Source organism: Thunnus thynnus, chromosome 8 (assembly GCF_963924715.1).
Source record: "Thunnus thynnus chromosome 8, fThuThy2.1, whole genome shotgun sequence".
Taxonomy (NCBI): domain Eukaryota; kingdom Metazoa; phylum Chordata; class Actinopteri; order Scombriformes; family Scombridae; genus Thunnus; species Thunnus thynnus.
The window spans coordinates 26,151,733-26,169,956 of record NC_089524.1 but is presented as its reverse complement, the minus strand read 5'-3'; the positions used below and the strand labels follow the sequence as shown (position 1 = coordinate 26,169,956).

The 18,224-nt window shown below is 38.0% G+C and overlaps 1 protein-coding gene across 2 annotated transcripts; it reads right to left on the bottom strand.

The window, feature by feature from the left end:
* Positions 1-658: 658 nt before the first annotated feature.
* Positions 659-18,199, bottom strand: impact (impact RWD domain protein). Of its 2 annotated transcripts, none has more exons than XM_067597539.1 (11): positions 18,010-18,199; positions 15,963-16,091; positions 15,820-15,872; positions 15,632-15,694; positions 15,382-15,467; positions 11,958-12,083; positions 11,751-11,845; positions 9,652-9,725; positions 9,177-9,263; positions 3,907-4,038; positions 659-1,000 (listed from the first exon to the last, which is right to left on the bottom strand). In XM_067597539.1, exons 1-11 carry the CDS (start codon positions 18,055-18,057, stop codon positions 886-888), a joined length of 1,008 nt encoding a protein of 335 aa, XP_067453640.1. In that variant the 5' UTR covers positions 18,058-18,199; the 3' UTR covers positions 659-885. The 2 variants fall into 2 exon arrangements, with proteins under 2 accessions (XP_067453640.1, XP_067453641.1); XM_067597540.1 differs by having other exon boundaries at positions 9,173-9,263; positions 18,010-18,198.
* Between the last annotated feature and the right edge of the window lie 25 nt (positions 18,200-18,224).

Here is an 18,224-nt window from a genome sequence, read left to right as displayed (position 1 = left end):
TTGACACAAGATACTGAACACAGATAAAAGTCAACTTTTTTTTTTTTACCTCACAGTAGTTGGGATGAGCCAGTGAAAACCAAACTCCCAAGCGCACAGATGAGCCCGGGATATTTTTAGCAAGCAGTCCTCCGCTGCTTAATGCCAGCCCCAAGAGTGGTTAATATCCAGACCGTGTCTTCCCAGGGATCAAGTGACACCAAAACGGAGAGGTGGGGGAAAAACCCCTCAGGAACCAATGTGCTCTGAGAGAACACGCAGCTGCAAGAAGTTGAATATTTAGCAGGCTTTAAGTGGATGTCAAATGCACCCATTGCATTGGGGAAAACAGACATAAATTGTATGTGAGAGTGTTTGCATCAGTGAAACACAGTTGTGTCTGATCATAATTCTTGGAAATGCTGAATAAATTGTGTATGAACTTCATTCAGATTTTGTTGAAAGCTGAATTAACACTTAAAAGGAGCGTGTCCACATCAAGACCAAATGGAGCATTATAATTTAAAATGAACAGTGAAAAAATATGGTCATGTATTTGGTTTCTTGTGAACAAAATCATCATTTCAAATGTGTTATGATTATGTTGCTTTCTAATAAAATGGGTCAATTATCCTGGTATGAGTTTTTGCTGATGTCAGAATCATATTTTCTGAACAAATCCCATGGTTTGATTGCTTTAATGAAAACTCTGAACATTTCATTTCAAGGCTTATCAGTCAAAAATATAAATTGCAGAGTTAAAGTGATCAGCTAAAATAACAATTCAAAATTTCTAAAAGACATTTTAATACTAGTTATTGTCAATAAATTATTTTTAATTGAAACAACCCCTGCTTGACTTCCTCCATTCATCTGAATCATCTACAAATGTCATTTTCACTGAATTCAGCAGCAAAGATGTGAAAACATGTTTAAAAAAATAAAAGTTTTCTTTTGAAATTCATTTTGTCTTCTTGCTTTTTGGCTTTTTGGTCTTCCCTCCTGGTTTGGTGGCCTCATCCTGTGAAATAAGAGGGACAGATTAGAGAATGAACAGACTAATGATTACCTTACATTAGCACTCCACTTAACGGTGCCAAAGCTTTCTCCAAGCTCAATATTTGAGTGCTGTTTGCCGGATCATTACTCAATTTTTGACAGACACTTTTGTCTGGACTCCTGCTGTTTCCCTGCCTTAGTGAAATGTGCAAAATGTACACTGTACTGATTGGCAAACACCGTACTATTTTAATGTGTTCCAACAATTGCATCAAACCAAACATTGTATTCTTAAGTACTCTTATAAAACATCCTGAACTATTTATTGCTCTGACAATCCAGGCTGCCAACGTGTAGATCTCCCGACATTTTAACAGCTTGTCTGGACAAAAAGCAAGCATGAATGATGATGCTGTTACATACAGCACAGTGACAAATGTTCAAAGAAAATGTGGATTCACGCAGCCTCTTCATAACCTCGTACGGTGTTTGTATTGGGGCTGTAAGCCAGTCACTCTCCGATTATCTTCTTTGTTTGTACTCACTATTGCCATAAAAGTTTTGCCTCCCCTTTTCAGATTGGAGCTTCTCAGCAGTTTGAGGTAACAAGAAGTAGCTTGTTACTGTTTTCAATAAGGAACTTGCATGCCGTAGAGTAAATGGCAGCAACCTTTCCTTTTGTGAGGTCCTGAGGTGTAAAACTAGTGGCTCAGCTCCTGTTTTCTTTGCTGTAGTCTATTTTCCTCTTAAACCCAATCCAAGTAGTCAGAGGATTTATCTAAATTTGGATTAACCTATGGCAAAATTGTTCTCTCTCTGTTCTCCTTCAGTTATTTCCAATTTACTCTTCACCTAAAAAATACTGGAAGAAATTGTTGATAAGCAATGCACAGCTTTTAATACAACCAACCATCGCATATTGATTGACAGGCTGAGGAACTGTGACATTTCTAGAACTGACCTGAAGGACCTGAAGTTTTTTGTTTATTATATAGACAACAGAAAGTTCTGTGTTTCTTCACAGATGAATATTAAATTGGTGTACCTCAAAGGTCAATTCTGGGTCCTGTTTTATTTCTGTGTAATTGCTTTCTCTTGCCAAGAGTCTTGGCAGTGTTATTAGCCGCCATTGTCATTTCATAAGCCATACTTCATAAGGCATTACTCTAGGGATGGCTATGTGTCTTGTTTGGTCCACCACTTTAGTCGAGCCTGAAATGCCCCCCCCCCCCCCCTTTATTTTCTGTCATCTCGCCACTGTCAGCTGTCCAATAAAGGCATATACATTGCCAAAACAAATTACTTGGAAAAAAACTACTTTTGTATAAATTGCTATAAAATTTTGTTTACATTCATGGTCCCTAGAGGATGAAATCTTGACGCTTCCCCTAGCACCATCAGCTGGTGGATATTTGTTTAAAATCTTTGTGAATTTGTAAACTATTGGATAGATTGCAATGAAATTTGGTTCAGACATGCATATTTCCTTTAGGAAGAACTGAAGTAACTTCTGTGATCTTTTTCATCAGGCGCCACCAGCATGCCAAAATTTGCAGTACTTTGGTTTATGACTACAGTAAATACCCACAGACCTAATGACATTCCCATCACCCTCAGCTGATAAACATTATACCTGCTAAACATCAGTATGCATTGTTGTTGTGAGCATGCTGACATTAGAGCAGCATTAAAACAGCGCAAGGGGCTCTGTTGGTGGGCGATGTTGCTTCAGGTACCGGTGACACATGAAATGCAGTCCTGGAAGTCCAGTTTGAGTAACAGATCCATGAATTTGAAGGCTTATCAGACACCAAAACACCCACTTATGCCCTCAGATAATGCTTACTGACTACGGGCTCTGCAGGACTGCCTGGTAGATATGTCCTACAGGTAAACTCTGACCAAATATTGGCCCTCATCACATCATGCAACAGTTACTGCCCATTCTGGTCTATATTCAGATAATTCAAATATTCAATGGTAACAAAAACTCGTAGAATAATATTTTGCAATGCAGAGATTTAGTCTGCCTTAATGACAATGTAACTAACCTACATGCTTTCATTTATCACATTTACTGTAGATATGTATCAGGTCTGGATTATTGCAATCCTCTTTTGATCTGTCAAAAAGATTTAGACAGGCTTCAGATGGCCCAAGCCAACTAAAACTAAGCTGTTCATTTTAGAATAGATTTTAAACTGTTATTGTTAATATCTAAAGCACTTTATGAACATGAAAGGTTTTAAATCCTACATCCACAGGTAGTGTCCTCTAATTAGTTGTCACAGAGTCCAGGCTTGAAGTATAGGCGAAATGGAGGCTTTGCTGTGAGGATAGGGAAGAAATCAAGTGCAGTGCATTTTTACAGTGAGTTGTTGGGGTTTTGAAGAAGGATACTTGTAAGAGTTGGTTCGCCGTACCTTTAATCTATGTATGGCAACAGCTCAAACATAAATCATGTCATCAATTGAATAACTTTGCAGAACACAAAGACAACTTCAAAGCAGACTGGACTTAACTTCAGGCAGGCGAAAGCGAGGAGAAAGTGTTTGATCTCCAGAACATGTGGCAACCAAACACTTCAAATGAACCAATATGCCTAATGTGACAGCTATAGAGGAGTAACTGTGGAAACACAAAGCAAGGTGAACAGACACTCTATATTATTATAATAAATCTATGTCTCATTATAACCTGCAACTATACAGTATATTGCATCACAGTGTTGAAAGGGGTCTCTGTTTCCAAAAAATTTCTGTCTATTTGTTTTCAGATAATTGGAGGAACATTAGGGTGTAACGTCAATTAAACTACAAGATATCAGGTGGTTTCCAGCATCAGAAAACTGACAGCAAAGTCAAAATTGACTGATGTGTCAGTGGAAGATGACAGAGATATCTGAGAAAGGCCAAGCGAGCGTCTCACCGTGGCAGTGTATCCTTCCTCCACCAGGATGTTTCTAGCACAGTTGTTGATGTGTTTGAAGCGGTCAGGACCCAATAAAATACCACCATACCATCGAGACACGACCACCATGACATTACGCACATCCAGAATCTGTAGTGAGAGAAAAACACAGGGTATTTGTGGAGTGAGTGTGAATCAGAGATAGAGGGGCATGAGACAAATAGAGAAAAACATATTGCACATACAAAGAGAGAGACAGGATGAAGTCAGAGCAATTACCGTTAGACATACAGGTTGAAAACTGTGACACAAACATCCCTCTCTGGCAGGCAAATGTTTCACACCAGTGACACAGTGAATTAATCTCCATTAGCTGTATTTTGGCATCAGGTGTCAGTCCGAAATGTGTGGACATTTGACTATCTGCTGTCTTCTACAGAAATAGATGAGAAGATTAATTTCACTTTCATCTTTGTGAGTTCAATATGTAGCTCCGGGACCTGTTTAGCTATGGTTAGCACATAAACTAAAGGTTCAAGGTTCAATTTATTAATTTGTAAAATCTCGGAAATACACAGTGTTCAAATCATAGTCAGCCAACATTGTTTACAAAAGATATAAATACCCACAAAATAACATAAAATAAAACCATAAATATAAACTCAAATAAATATAAAAATATATTCCCATAGCAATAAAAAAAAAATCTGTTAAAAAGGGGAACCATAAAACCATTAAAAGTCTAATAAATGACACTGAGCCTCACTGGATTACAGCAAGCAATTACTTGCTATGTAAAGATATAGTGGAGTAATGGTGATCTGAGCAGTGAATGAATCTTGATCCATATATGATCAGCACTGCCTAGTTTGACAGTTTGATGTGAGTTTCATGAATTGTCGGCTTTCTTTTTTTTCCAACATTATTAAGTAAATGACACACATTTGTTTTGGTCTGAGATGTCGGTGCTATAGTGCTACATCTAGTGGCTGAATGTTGTGTATTGCAGCTTTAAATAGCATAAAAAATACAATTAAAGCTGCTCTACTCAAAATTTTCATATTAACAATGGATGAAATTACTCTGTGTATGAGAAAGAGATTGCTCCTATATGACCAACCCTCAGTAATTATCACCCACCTCTGCAGCTCCTCTCGCATCTTTCAGCTCAATGTTTTAGTTTTCTGGCCTGCAACTTAACTGTTTTCACTGTCAGTGCTCTCATCATCAGGAGATGGTTGAGACCAAAAACAGAGCTAAAACAGATCATATTGGACTCACGTTAGTCAGGTCGCCAGGAACGTGACTAAATTGTTGCTCCATATCTGCTGGATATGTAAATAAGAAACTGTTCACCATATCAACTTAAAAGATCATGCCCAGTGATGTGTTTATGGTTAAAACATGTGTGTATTCAACACATGTAAAACAATGTTGTTTAACAAGTCCTTGTCTTAAGCTTTGAAGCTATTTCTTGAGCAACAACAGCGATTGCTCAGAATTCCTGTCCTCAAAGCAAAATCCAGGTGATTTTGGTGAGCTGTTGACTGGTTTGCGAGGTAACAAGACATAATGTGCACTGAATTTAGATTTGTTGGAACGGATTTTTACTTTTAACAATGGGTAGTTGTATTGCCTGTCTTCATTGTGCTAAGCTAAGCTAACATGTCCTGCACCAACCTCTACTGAAGAGAGATTAAATTGACACTATTCTCCAAATGTATAGCAAATAAGCAAATTCCCCGAAATGGCAGACTGTCATTTTGACATGAAGAGGAGAATTTGGCTCTGCACCGCAACACACACAAACAGTACAGTCTGTCATTTGAGGGGATCCCTCCACATCTGGCAGTTGACACTATCAGTCAAATCCTTCTTTTATTCATCATCTCACACTTCCATCTTCACTGGCAGAAAGCACAAATCTAAATGAGGAAATGGGAAGAAAGGGTTGTGGAGCAAAATGAGATTAGAGAAGAATAGATTAAGGAGAAAGCTCTTCATGTAAATTGCTCAGTATGCTGAGAATGTTACAAGCAGAAGATTAATCAGTATGTTGCTCAGAAGGATGAACAGAGGGACAGAGGACCGGATGCTATCACTCCAGTTACAGAAGGTCAGTCAGCTGCTGGAAGTGACCTGATAGTGCATCTTTGAATCTGTCCATGTGAGTTAAGAAAGGCACATATGAAATGAAGTTGATGAGTTTACATTTCCCTGTTTTAACTAATGACTTTGTTTACTGGTTGTCTTAGGAAGCAGAGATTTTCATATGGTCCGAAACTGATAAAAAGTAACTTAAACCTCCAATAATTGATTTTTTGGCCACACAGGGGCAGCGGAAACAAGCTGTAGAAATGACATATTATCACCTTCTAAGATCATATGGCAAACGTGTTAGCAAACAGTTGGCTATTTAAACGTAGAGCAACATTAGCATTCCTTTGGAGTAGTATTTCTCATCACCCTACTACTGAAAGTCCAATATTCACCTCTCTTTTAGCTCTGTCTTTGGTCTCAACCAACTCATGAGGGAAATATCAGGCTCTTTAGCTGCCAGATATTTCTGGCTAATTAGGTAGTTGCTGACGTTGCTTTCTGCCATTTGTTGCTGGGCTGGCAGTGTACAATGTGTCTTTAGGTTGTTGGGTTTTTTTTAGCTGAAAACACTGGCCTGCATGTGTAAAAGACACTGATGAGAGCTGTAAGAGTGAATCAAAACAGTAAAGTTGCGGTCCATAAAACCAAAACAATGAGCTGAATGATACTAAATTGCTCAGTAGAGCTGTGGGGAACTGCAGGGTTGAGTTACTCTCTGTGGGTTCATCACTACAAGCAACTCCTTTAACATTACACATAAGTCATTTGATTCATTTTTAATATAAGAATATTGATTAGAGCAGCTTTAATGTGAAGACTTGTAGTGAAATATGCAAATGGAATGGCAAGGAATTGTTTTAGGGAGCTGAGGTTCCCAGAAAAAAAACATATAATGTAAATTTTTTGCCTTTTTTTTCGAATACCTAAAAGATAAGCTAAGAAAATTAAAGCCAAAACTGTCTGAGCTGAGTGATATGTTTTTTATATGGTTTTCAGAGGGAACTCTGCTCGTCAAAGACAACTTGATTCATTTGAATCATGTGCAGAGGGTCACAGTTTCTGACATACACACCAAGAATCCAATGCACTACTTCACACTGATTTATTTCTCTAAATGTCACACTGGCATAGATGGCTGCTGTCATCTTATAAATGAGTATGAACTTTGACAAGAGTCATGGATCTCATCTGGAAAAGCTTGACACAACTCAGCGCTCCCTGGTAATGAGTATGACAGAACTACCATAAGTCAACACTGAGCTCTAATCAGAAGAAACTTTTTGTCTTGTCACTGGCCTTCATTCAATATTACAGGGAAACAAAAAGTGTGTGGACAATTGCACATTTTAGCGTGATGTGGGTGTGTGTGTGTGAATCATAGTGCCATCTGACAACACGCGCAGTGACAAGTGCCTTGTTGATATGAGAAATGAAAAGATTAATACTTGTGTGAAATTACTGTCGTGGGACCAAATTTCCCTGGAGAGGGACTGGGTGGAAATTTACAAATTATGTAAATACTAGCAGTGTGGGTCTTATTAATGCTGCCATTTCCCCTTGTAGAACCGTGCCAAAATACAGTAAATGTCTAAAAGGCTCTGATTGCAGGCAGAGCAATATTCACATTGTGGTTCTGACACCATAGAAAACCATGATGATGAGATATAATAGATATAATCATCCCTAATAAGCTAAAATAAATGAATAAAATAACCTGTCTAATGAAGTACTAATAGTTCTGATAATTATTAAACATTAAATGTTAAAATCACCATCAAACCATGAACTGTTTTGATTTCTGGTGATGTTTTCATGATACATCGATACAATCCAGTCACACTCCTCAAATCCTTAAACCTGCTTGAATTCTATTTGAAGATGTCATCTCAGGATCTAGGAAGTTTAACAAACTACTAAAATAATCAAGGATTATACCCCTACATCATGACATGACATTTTTTTTAGCAACGCTAGTGGTTTGGCTACGAATGGCAATCTCAGTCTAGCAGATGGCCCATCAGTTTGGTTCAGACTGAAATATGTTAACATCAGTTGAGTGCACTGGCACATAATTTTGTACATTGATGGTCCCCAGACGATGTATCCTACTGACTTTGGTGATGTCCTGACTTTTTCTCTTTCCTCTATGAGGTTGACATTAGTGGTTTGAAATGGACTGTCATGGTTTGCCATGAAATTTGGTACAAACATTCATGTTCCCCTCAGGAGGAATTCATTTTCCCATCAGCCTCAGCTGTACTTTGTGTTGTGCACTGATTAGCCAATGTTAGCATGCGCTAAACTAAGATGGTGAACATAGTAGGCATTATATCTGCTAAACATCCGCACGTTAGCATTTTCTGATCTTAGTATTCATTTCTAAGCATTGCTGTACCTAAGTGCTATACATCGTCACAGAGCATGGCTATAGCATAGATATTTAGTCTTATTCACTTTCATTCACTCAAATTTCTGTAATTTTATAGGATAAACAATTCATAAATTGAATCAGAAAATGAATGCAGCCCTACATCATGATGTCCTACAAATAAATGATGTGTGTAAAAATATATATAATACAATATTCACACCTTTTATTAAATGTTCCCATGTCTACTGAAACAGAGGCTATTGAGCCTTGATGGTGTAATACTGTAGCTTTTCTCAGAACTGATGGTGCAGTAGCCTGTCCATTTTCAAACCATCTGGCATCTTCATTAAGAGTTACTTACATATTTTTGAGGGCCAGTAAACTTGTATTTTTCACATATCACACATATATACTTTGTGTTGTTTATAGGGAACATATCATGAAATACTTATTATTATTATATAAGGTATACAGGATACTGAACTACCACACAAAACATTTTAAGTAGTGTACTGTGGGAGTCTGTGGAAAGCTCCTTACTCAAACAATTACACACCAGATACCAAATTGTTCAGACTGTGAAACTGAACAAGGCAGCTTAGAGCAGACAACAATTGGCAGAAGCCAAAAGAAAGTTGGATAAAACAAGAAAATGTGATAATGTGGTTGTAATATCAATTCTGAACACTCTACTGACTACTTTATCAGCTCCTTTTGCATTTTTTTCCCTTTTTAACAAGCATGACATACTGCTTGGTATGCAGCTGAAAGACTCATGAGTCAAGGTCAGTATTTTCTGAGTGAAATGATAACCTGCAGTAAATGGAGTAATCTTCCCCCTGCTGCTGTCTCGCCATCATCTTCACAGTCCTGTAGGAAGCTGTGCTTGTCCTCACAATAAATTCTACAACAGACAGAATCACAACAGCTTGGCATTAGGTGGAAGAGGATTAAAACAGTTTTGTCAGAGAATGATATTGTGACTATGGCAGCCTCTTCAACATAAAAGTTTTTTTTTTTTTTTATGTGGTTTAAATGTCAACATCTCCTCCCTGTGAGTAATGATCACCCAGGCAGTGTATCAGCAGCTCAACGTTGACTTCATTAAACCACGCAAAAAAAGAACTGCACACACAGGCAAGCACGTGTCAGCACAACACATACACAATACTGTGTTATATTATACACTATACTGTTAGAAAGCCTTCAGTTTTTTGCTTTATTGTACCCTTTTTCATAGCTTATATATATATACATACACACACACACAGTATATAGCTGATATCACTGACCTGTATGCATAAATGTTATGTGTGGCACTAGCAATCTTCTTGTTTTCGTACAGCTTCTCCAGGACCATTTTAACCTGCAACACACAACAGGCAGAACAATGATTATCATGACATATTCCTCACTTCACCTTGCATGTCATACATCTGCTCTATTGTTTATGAAAACTGCTGAGACAAGGATTTTACCCTGTGCTCTAGGTGCTTCAGCACTGGGTTATATATAAACTGCATTTGTACTGAAAATCCTGTGTGTGTAAGAAAAGGGAGTCAAAACCAAGTTAGGTTGAAAATTATGCTGTCTGAGTAATGCACATTACAGCTATAATTTACTGTTAATGTCAGACAGTAACAAACTTCACCTAGGCTGCACATGCTACCTAGCTTGTCAGCTAACTAGCTAGGCTGGGTTGTGAAGTTGGATTATTATGAAATGTCAAATTGAAGAGCCAATTCATAACAGCTAACTGTTTAATACACAGTTACCACTGATTTTAAAGAAACTAAGAATAAAAATGAGGCAACCTTTTCAACAAGACATCATAGGTACCCTCTGCCTTATCATATTAGTCCAAATTTGTTGGAGATATTTGTTAGGAAAGATTTTGGCTGTTGCCGCATAAGTTTTTTTAATTAACAAAATCAAAGAAATATCCTTTAAAATGCTTCACAGGTTTTATCCAACTAATCATTATTTACAGAATCTCAAGAAAGACATTGATGTAAGCTCTACCTTTTGTGGGGAGTTCAGAGAAGCGCTGCTACATTTATTTTGGTCTTGCTCCCATACAAAACAAAATGGTAAATGAACTGCATTTATATAGCACCTCTCTAGTCTCCTGACTACTCAAAGCACTTTACACCACATGCAAACATTCACCCATTCACACACATTCATACACTGATTTCAGAGGCTGCCATGCAAGATGCCAACCTGCTCATCAGGACATTCTCTCACACACACACACACACACACACACACACACACACACACCCTTCAGGAGCAATTTGGGGCTCAGTATCTTGCCCAAAGACACTTTGACATGTGGACTGGAGGAGCTGGGGATTGAACCGCCAATCTTCTGATTAGTGAACAACCCACTCTACCTTCTGAGCCACATCTTCCCAAACTGTAGAGTAAATTGTCACAATTCATTGCAGATATACTCTCACTTTTTTTTACTTTGGAAAATTGTATTGTTTGGATTCACTGAATATGACAGGAGTCTCCACTCACAGTTCGATTTGATTAATTTGCACAAATCCGAATTGTTAAAGGTACAGTGTGTAGAATTTGGTGGCATCTAGTAGACTGAACTTGGCAGAAACAGAATTAATATCCATAAGTATGTTTCAATTAGTGTATAATCACCTGCAAATAAGAATGGTTGTGTTTTCGTTATCTTAGAATGAGCCCTTTATATCTACATAGGGAGCGGGTCCTCTTCCACGGAGCCCACCATGTTGCACCGCCATGTTTCTTCAGTAGCCAAGAACGGACAAATCAAACACTGAAAGAGTGTTTCGCATTTTTCGCCGCTCTATACCCTGTACGATTTACAAGATATTTATTGAACTATTTCTTTTTTTTGAGTCCCCCTGGTGTGTTTGTGATTATGGACTGTATACACAAGGTGCTGTAAACTTGTTGTATACTTGTTTCAATAAAGCTGTCATAAATAAATAAATAAAATAAATAAAAGAACACTTCCAGACCATTCCAAGAAAATATGTAAATACTATACGGGTGTCACTGCATCTGCTTTCTGGAGGATGGCAGCATTTGTAAATATTTTTGTCCAAATAGCACTTCACAGCAGGTGGAAGCATTTAAGACTAGCTGGTCTGTTACCATAAAGCCAGAGAGTGAGATCAGCATGCAGGAACCAGTCACATGATGTTTCAGTCTGTGACGGTGCTGCATGAGTTAACACATTTATATCCTCTTCAAGAATTTTCTACTGAAACTCATTTCATTTGTTTGTCTTTGACAAATAAGGCAATGTTTAATTTTTCAATAGAAAATGTCATAAATATGAGCAATAGTTTGTTTTTTGTGTTGTGCAGTAATGTAAAGAAATTACAAAAAACATGTGCTGTACCTGTCTTGGAGTCACCACAGGTGCTAAGTGAGGCTGGAAGGTACTGCGTCGGTCTGTGATGGTATTTCCATGTTTTATTGGAGGCATCTCTTCATCTACAAGACAAAATGTTACAGTACACATCACTTCATCGGCAAGATCAAATTTATAATGACCATGTTTAATGTTGATCACTCCAGAGTGTGTGGCTAATTGAGTCGGCTGTACCATTTGCATGATCCATGAAGAGATGTGCGTTCTCTGTGTTCAGTTTGAGATTCCTGAAGTCTTGCATGTCTTCATCATCATCCACTTCCTCCTCAGTAGTGATGTTCACCTTTTCTGGTTGATCCACTGAGGCAGGTCATGTAAGAAACAGTGTCTTGTTAAAGAAAAGCTTGTTTGTTTTTTTTCAACCCATTCCTGCCACCTGTAAAGGTCTTCATTGTGTTGTCTGCAGGCCGGGCAGCTTGTCATTAAAATGACACCTATTGAGCCACTTATTACTAAATTACCCTTTCATGACACTGACACTGAAATGGTTTCATAACCTAACAAACCAAGACAGACTATTCATAATGGATGACACCAATTACTAGAGCCTGACTGATGCTGGATTTTTGGGACTAATGATGAAGCTGATATCATTTTTAACAAGAATCCTGTAAATTTGACTTGGTACAGTGTCATTAATAATTGAGAAAGGTTTGAATTTTCAAAGAAGAGCTGAGTGATATTAATTTTTTTTTTTTTTACTCTGCCAGTTAATCCCAACAAATCTGTTGCTCAGTTCCACGTTGTTTTGGATGTCTTTTGAACTCCAAATCACCAAATGAATGCTTACTGGCATTTATATGAATGTGTTGTAGTATTATTGTTGTGTATTTAGTTTATGTGTGCGGCCATTTTTTAAATTTAAAGTTCTTTACAGCCAAGCACACTCTAGACAGACTCAGCAGTGAAAGAGGAATTGCACAACTACTGAACTGCTGAAAAGTCATCTGATATTCTACGTATGTATCATGAACCTTGTGGTATAAAGTGGACTGACAGCTGGACACACCATGTGATGGTGACCTCATGTATATTCCTGCAGGATGATTGTAATAGTTTTGTTGCTCATTGGTCAACATATGTACAAATATCATTGTGGAAAGCCAGTATGTAGAAATATAGAGTAAGAAAACTCTGTAGCTCTCAGCCCCAAGTGCATTCATTCCTACTGAAGACATAAATCTTTATTTTATACTTTTACTCTTATAGAAAGGCTGAATAATTCCCTAAAACAGCTGGGCATTGTAGTTTTTGTCAAACTTCAATCAGACAGGGGGAAATTGCATTTATTGAGGACAACTTTCAGTCGTGAATTTGGTGCTTTTAGTGAGTATTTAGAGCAGCAGGACAGTGTATGTGGGAGTTAAAATACAGTGTTAACTGTGATAAAGGAACGTGTCACCCAGGGCAACAGTGTGGCTCACTGATGTGTTTTTAACTGTTTTGGACAATAATGGAGCGTTATGACAGAGGTATTCTGGATATAGAGGCAATACTTGTTAGTAGGATTAATTCATTGTTGGTTTGGGTTTTTAATGATATTCTTTGACAATGAGAAAAATACAGATTACTGCCAGTTTTATCTTTGAATGTTCTTCATATGTAAGAAAAAAAGACCCTGCTAAATCTTATATGACCACAATAAAAACAGGAAATCTAACAAGCATGCTGTGACAATGTGTAGTTTAGTGTTTATTCTATGCATGCATACAGACACACACAAATAGAGCCACATATGCTGCCAAAATTCATTAAAAGCAAGAAAAATGGGACTTCATATTTACAGTAGGTGAAAAAACCATTTGGTCTCTGATATTTTTTCATCTTTTGCTTTCTGCCTGGTTTCATTCAACCAAACTTCATCATCAGGCCCATTATTTGTCTTTACTTTTCACATCCTCTCTGTCATATTCACTCCGTTTTCATTTCCTTTTCTGTGAAATGTGCATCTTCGGCCTTATCACCCCCCTCCTCCCACACACACACACACACACAGTCTCTCTTTCTCTCTCCACCATGTTCCTGCCATTTGAATGATGGGGAAGAAGCCATCAATCATGCTTCTCTGGGCTAAAGTGCAGTTATACTTATTACCACATGAATCACAGAGAGAGGGCGACTTATGCCACACAATAATGGGGCAGACCCTTAATATTTTTCTAGCTTGTTGCTGAAAAGAGACCATCTGCCTCGATAATAGATACTGCTGGACTCGGCCACAGATAAACAAGGCAGACCAGACTCCCCAGAAAACCGGATTCAGGGTGACACTTGTAGGAAATCTTTCATTTAGGTTTCTTTTACTCTTTCTACACTTCAAAAGAATCTGCCAAGGTAACAGAAGGCATTACATAGATATCCATCTTCATTCAATGCAGACACAGAAGGGTTTTTTTAATGCCGCTACAGGCCTTTGTGCTCATCTTATCGCAGCTTGAGGCCACAACAGATAGTTGTATTACTAATGGAGGAGCATCTTAGCAAGAGTTTAGAAAGAAGACGCCATTAGATGAGACTTCAAAAAGGGAAGTAGATTCACCTGGACCTATTTATTTATATTAAAAATATCTAACTAATCTAATTAATCTAACTGTGGGCTTTATCAGAGCCGAGGTTTTAATGTGCATGGATGTTATCATGCACTCGAGCTTCTTAGAAAGTGCGGGAATGACCATTTGCTAAAACCCTGCCCACGGACAGAGATTGTGCAATCATAGCTTAGCAACCGTTACTAGGCACAGCAGACCTGTCAAGCTTTGGATTTCCTCACATGTTGAAGCGGTGTGCATTTGGTTCTAACAAGAGCGACACTAGGCCTTTAAAGACAAGAACAAAAGTGGGAAGAGTGGATTAAACCGTGTGTTTACAGTATCGGCTTGAACCTAAGCTGCGAACGTTAGCATGCCCGGCTAACTAGCTACATAGTGTTATTTCCAAAGGCAAGGGGCATGCCATTAGTTAATAATGTATTTTGTGGGGTTACAGCATACATTTGAAAAATACCTGTTCAGGACCAGAACATCCACTCTGTAGGAACCAAGACACTACTATATTAGAGTAATGAAAACAGCTCCTGCTCTTTATTGGCTTAGGGAAGTTTACACTCCAGACAAACCTGCCTTAAATAGTGTTGTTTGCCAAACTCATAAGTTATTCATTGCATTTTTATTTACTGTACTATACTACTATAGCTAGAGCCCTATAGCTCTACCCTGCAACACACAAACAATGTGGCATCTTCGTTTCTACTCTACATGGGTCCTCAGCTGGTGAGGATGCTGACCTTTTATCTGCGATATGTAGCTTTAGCCTCAGTCTTTCGGCATTACATCATACATGTAGCCATTATGTGCCCCAAATTCTTTTACAGTGTTTTTGTTTTAAAATGAATCATATGGAAACATTAAAAAGTCAGCTTAAGACAGGTTTCATCCTTCTCATTAAGAAGGATGAAATGGTCAACAGAAACAATGAAAATGCATGCTCTTGGCGTGCTATAAAGTTAGCTCTTCTGTCTTATCAAGTGTCATTTCAGGTCATTATGAATAGCAAATTGAAGTGTGGCCCTCAAGGCTGAATTTCATTTTTCACACCTCACCTGTTTCTGAGCTCTGGGATTTCTCCACGAGGAATTCTCTAATTTTTTCCACCCACAGGTAGAGGATGCTCTCCCCTGCATGCTCCCTGTTAAGATTGAAACATTTCTGTATGAGAGTGGGTTCTCCAACAGACACAGATCTACAGAAAGATTGCACTGTTCCTGGAAACAATTGTGAAAAGCTTTTGTTGTGACCAATATCACTCTACAGCACCACCTCGTTAAGTCAGAAATTATGAGAGGCACTCACACATAGAGGTCTTCCAGGCTGTTTGCCAATCTGGCCCTCTCGGGGCCTCGCAACCAGGCTGCACTACAAAAGGCGAGAACAAACAGAGGGTTACTGAGTAGGACGGGGAGTGGGCTTTTGAGTGGGATGTTGTTTTATCAACTCAGCAGATCGCCTCAAGATTAAATTTGAAAGGCAAATAGACTTACTTGATCTGGTAGATTGGAGGGGCTGTGCTTGGATAATCAAGTGGGAGAATTATCTGATCAATACAGAAAAATCATGAACTGAATTATAAACAAACTGCAAAGGCAGAAACGTGTGAATCATATATAAGGTGTATTTTCTCTACCTGCAAACATGCTGTCAGCTTTGGTTCCTCCATGTCATTTGATATTTTGATGCAAAATATTCTGGATGCTTCATCGATAACACACCATTCATCACCATATATGGAAGACAGAGCCTCCACCTCTTCAATCTAAATGAGACGACACAATAACAAAGCAAAAAACATCAATCATATTCAGCATTTAGACCACTGATGTACTGAAGACTTCAAACTCTAACCTAATGTCTTTTTAAATTATGTAGTCAAAATCCAACTGCACAGACACATCAAAAGCAAACAATATTGAACTACAACTAGCCCCAGTTTGTGCCTCTCATGTGTTGCCATTACATTTGAACCACAGAGGTAAGCATTTGATATTCTGAAAAATAAATACCTGGTGATCTTTGAAAAACCCAAAAGGATTGTTTAAAATAATATTCAAAATTATCATTATTTAAAATTGTAGGAAATATGCTTATTGACAAACAAATGAGATATGACATGTTAATTAGTGAGCTCTGGAAGCGCTGATAGGCGAATATTGTTATCTTTGGACAGTCTTTGTGCTAAACTAAGCTAACTGGCTGCTTCATATTTACTGTACAGACATGAGAGTAGTATCAATCTCCTCAATCTCCTTTAATTCTCGGCAAGAAAGTGAATACGTGTATTTCCCAAAATGTCTTTAACCTACAACTCCCCTGAAAGGTATTCCCAGAATGGATGAAAAAATGCATAACAAACCAGATTCTTGCCTGTTTGTCAAGACAGGTTTCATTGTATTATTTTATATTTTCATACAGAACAACTTGTTTATATTTTTCTTGTCATACAAAAGCAAGGAAATATGTCATTTCCAGCTACTTAGACTAGGAAATATAGTTGCAACTTGTGAAATGAGTTAAAAAATCTTTTTTTTTTTTTTTTTTTTTTAAATCAACAGATGGCATGTTTTTTATCTAGATGGTTAGAAAACTCTTTTAGGATTATTGAAATACCTTCAGAACAGTGGTACATTTTGATTTTGACACTTTTCAAATATCATCAGTTATACTTTTTTCAGAAAATCTGACGCTAATGGGATTGGTGGTAAAGCTGGGAAAGATCCAATGTTAACAACTTGTGAGTGTTCATGTCATCAAAAGGGTTGTATGAAAATTAAAATACTGTGCATTGACCAAAAACCAAATCCTTTAAGTTTGGAAGTAATTACATTAAATGAAGATCTTTGACTGACATGAGTAACTTTTCAGGTACTTTTATAGTACCAAGCTGGATATATCTGAGCTTTCAGAAAAATTCTTGTTTATCAGGTGTAATTACGAATTTGACGTAGACGTGAACGCCACAATTCAGAAACTTATAATCACAAGAGATGTGACAGCATTGGCTCTGTGACTGGAGTGTCATGTAAATACATCAGATCAGACGCACAAAACTGGGTAAAAATTAAGATCAGCGTCAGAACATAAAACTACAAGATTAATTATGTTTGCTTGTGACGGTGTTAATTTGTGTCAACCTTTAGTCTTATTTGCATGCTGTTTTGGTGGCACAGTATGTTAATGTGTGGCCTCTGTGCACTGTGCAGCACCTGCTGAGCTTCAAACATCACATGCACAGCCGAGGTGTTAATGAATCCAGACACCTTGGGAGCAACCTGCAGTGTTCGTGTGTGTGTGTATGTGTGTGTGTGTGTGTGTGTTCATCTTTATTGTATGATCTGTGCACAACTGCATGTTGCTCTTTCATGTGCATTTTAATCATCCCTCCCTTGTGTTTTTCAACAGTTACAGAAAAAACATGTTTTGTTGAAACACTGGTGCTTAGGGATTTCTCAGCCTGCCAGTATTTATTCTCAGTGATATCTGAGCTCAGTATTAAACCATCGTTAGACTGTCTACTGACGTTAGACTGTTGGACCTCTGGTGCTTCTGTCAACAGTTTCTATTATGCTTATACGCTCTCTGCAGGCCACATCAATATACTACAGCAAAACAGACACTTGGCACAACTTGCCAGGTTGTCTTGACTGTATATGACTGTGAAATTAAAGACAGCTTACTTGACACTGCAGATCTCCTCCATACTCCGGATTTATGATGTCGGCCATGTATTCATCTCAACGTCAGGTGTGAGCTATTGAAAATATGACAGTTAGTCAGAGAGCTCATAAGACTTGTAGCACTTGAACTGCAAGTGAACAAGCAGCCTGTAAGTGTGGATGTGTAAACTGCTTCCAGGGCAAAGTAGCTGGGTGCGCGTGGTTTCCGGTTTTCA

Coding starts and splice junctions, on each gene's coding strand:
- impact (XM_067597539.1), bottom strand. CDS start 18,057: ATGGCCGACATCATAAATCCGGAGTATGGAGGAGATCTGCAGTGTCAA. Junction 12,084..15,381: donor ATCCCAGAGCTCAGAAACAG/GTGAGGTGTGAA, acceptor GACCTGCCTCAG/TGGATCAACCAGAAAAGGTG. Junction 11,846..11,957: donor CTTCATGGATCATGCAAATG/GTACAGCCGACT, acceptor TTTGTCTTGTAG/ATGAAGAGATGCCTCCAATA.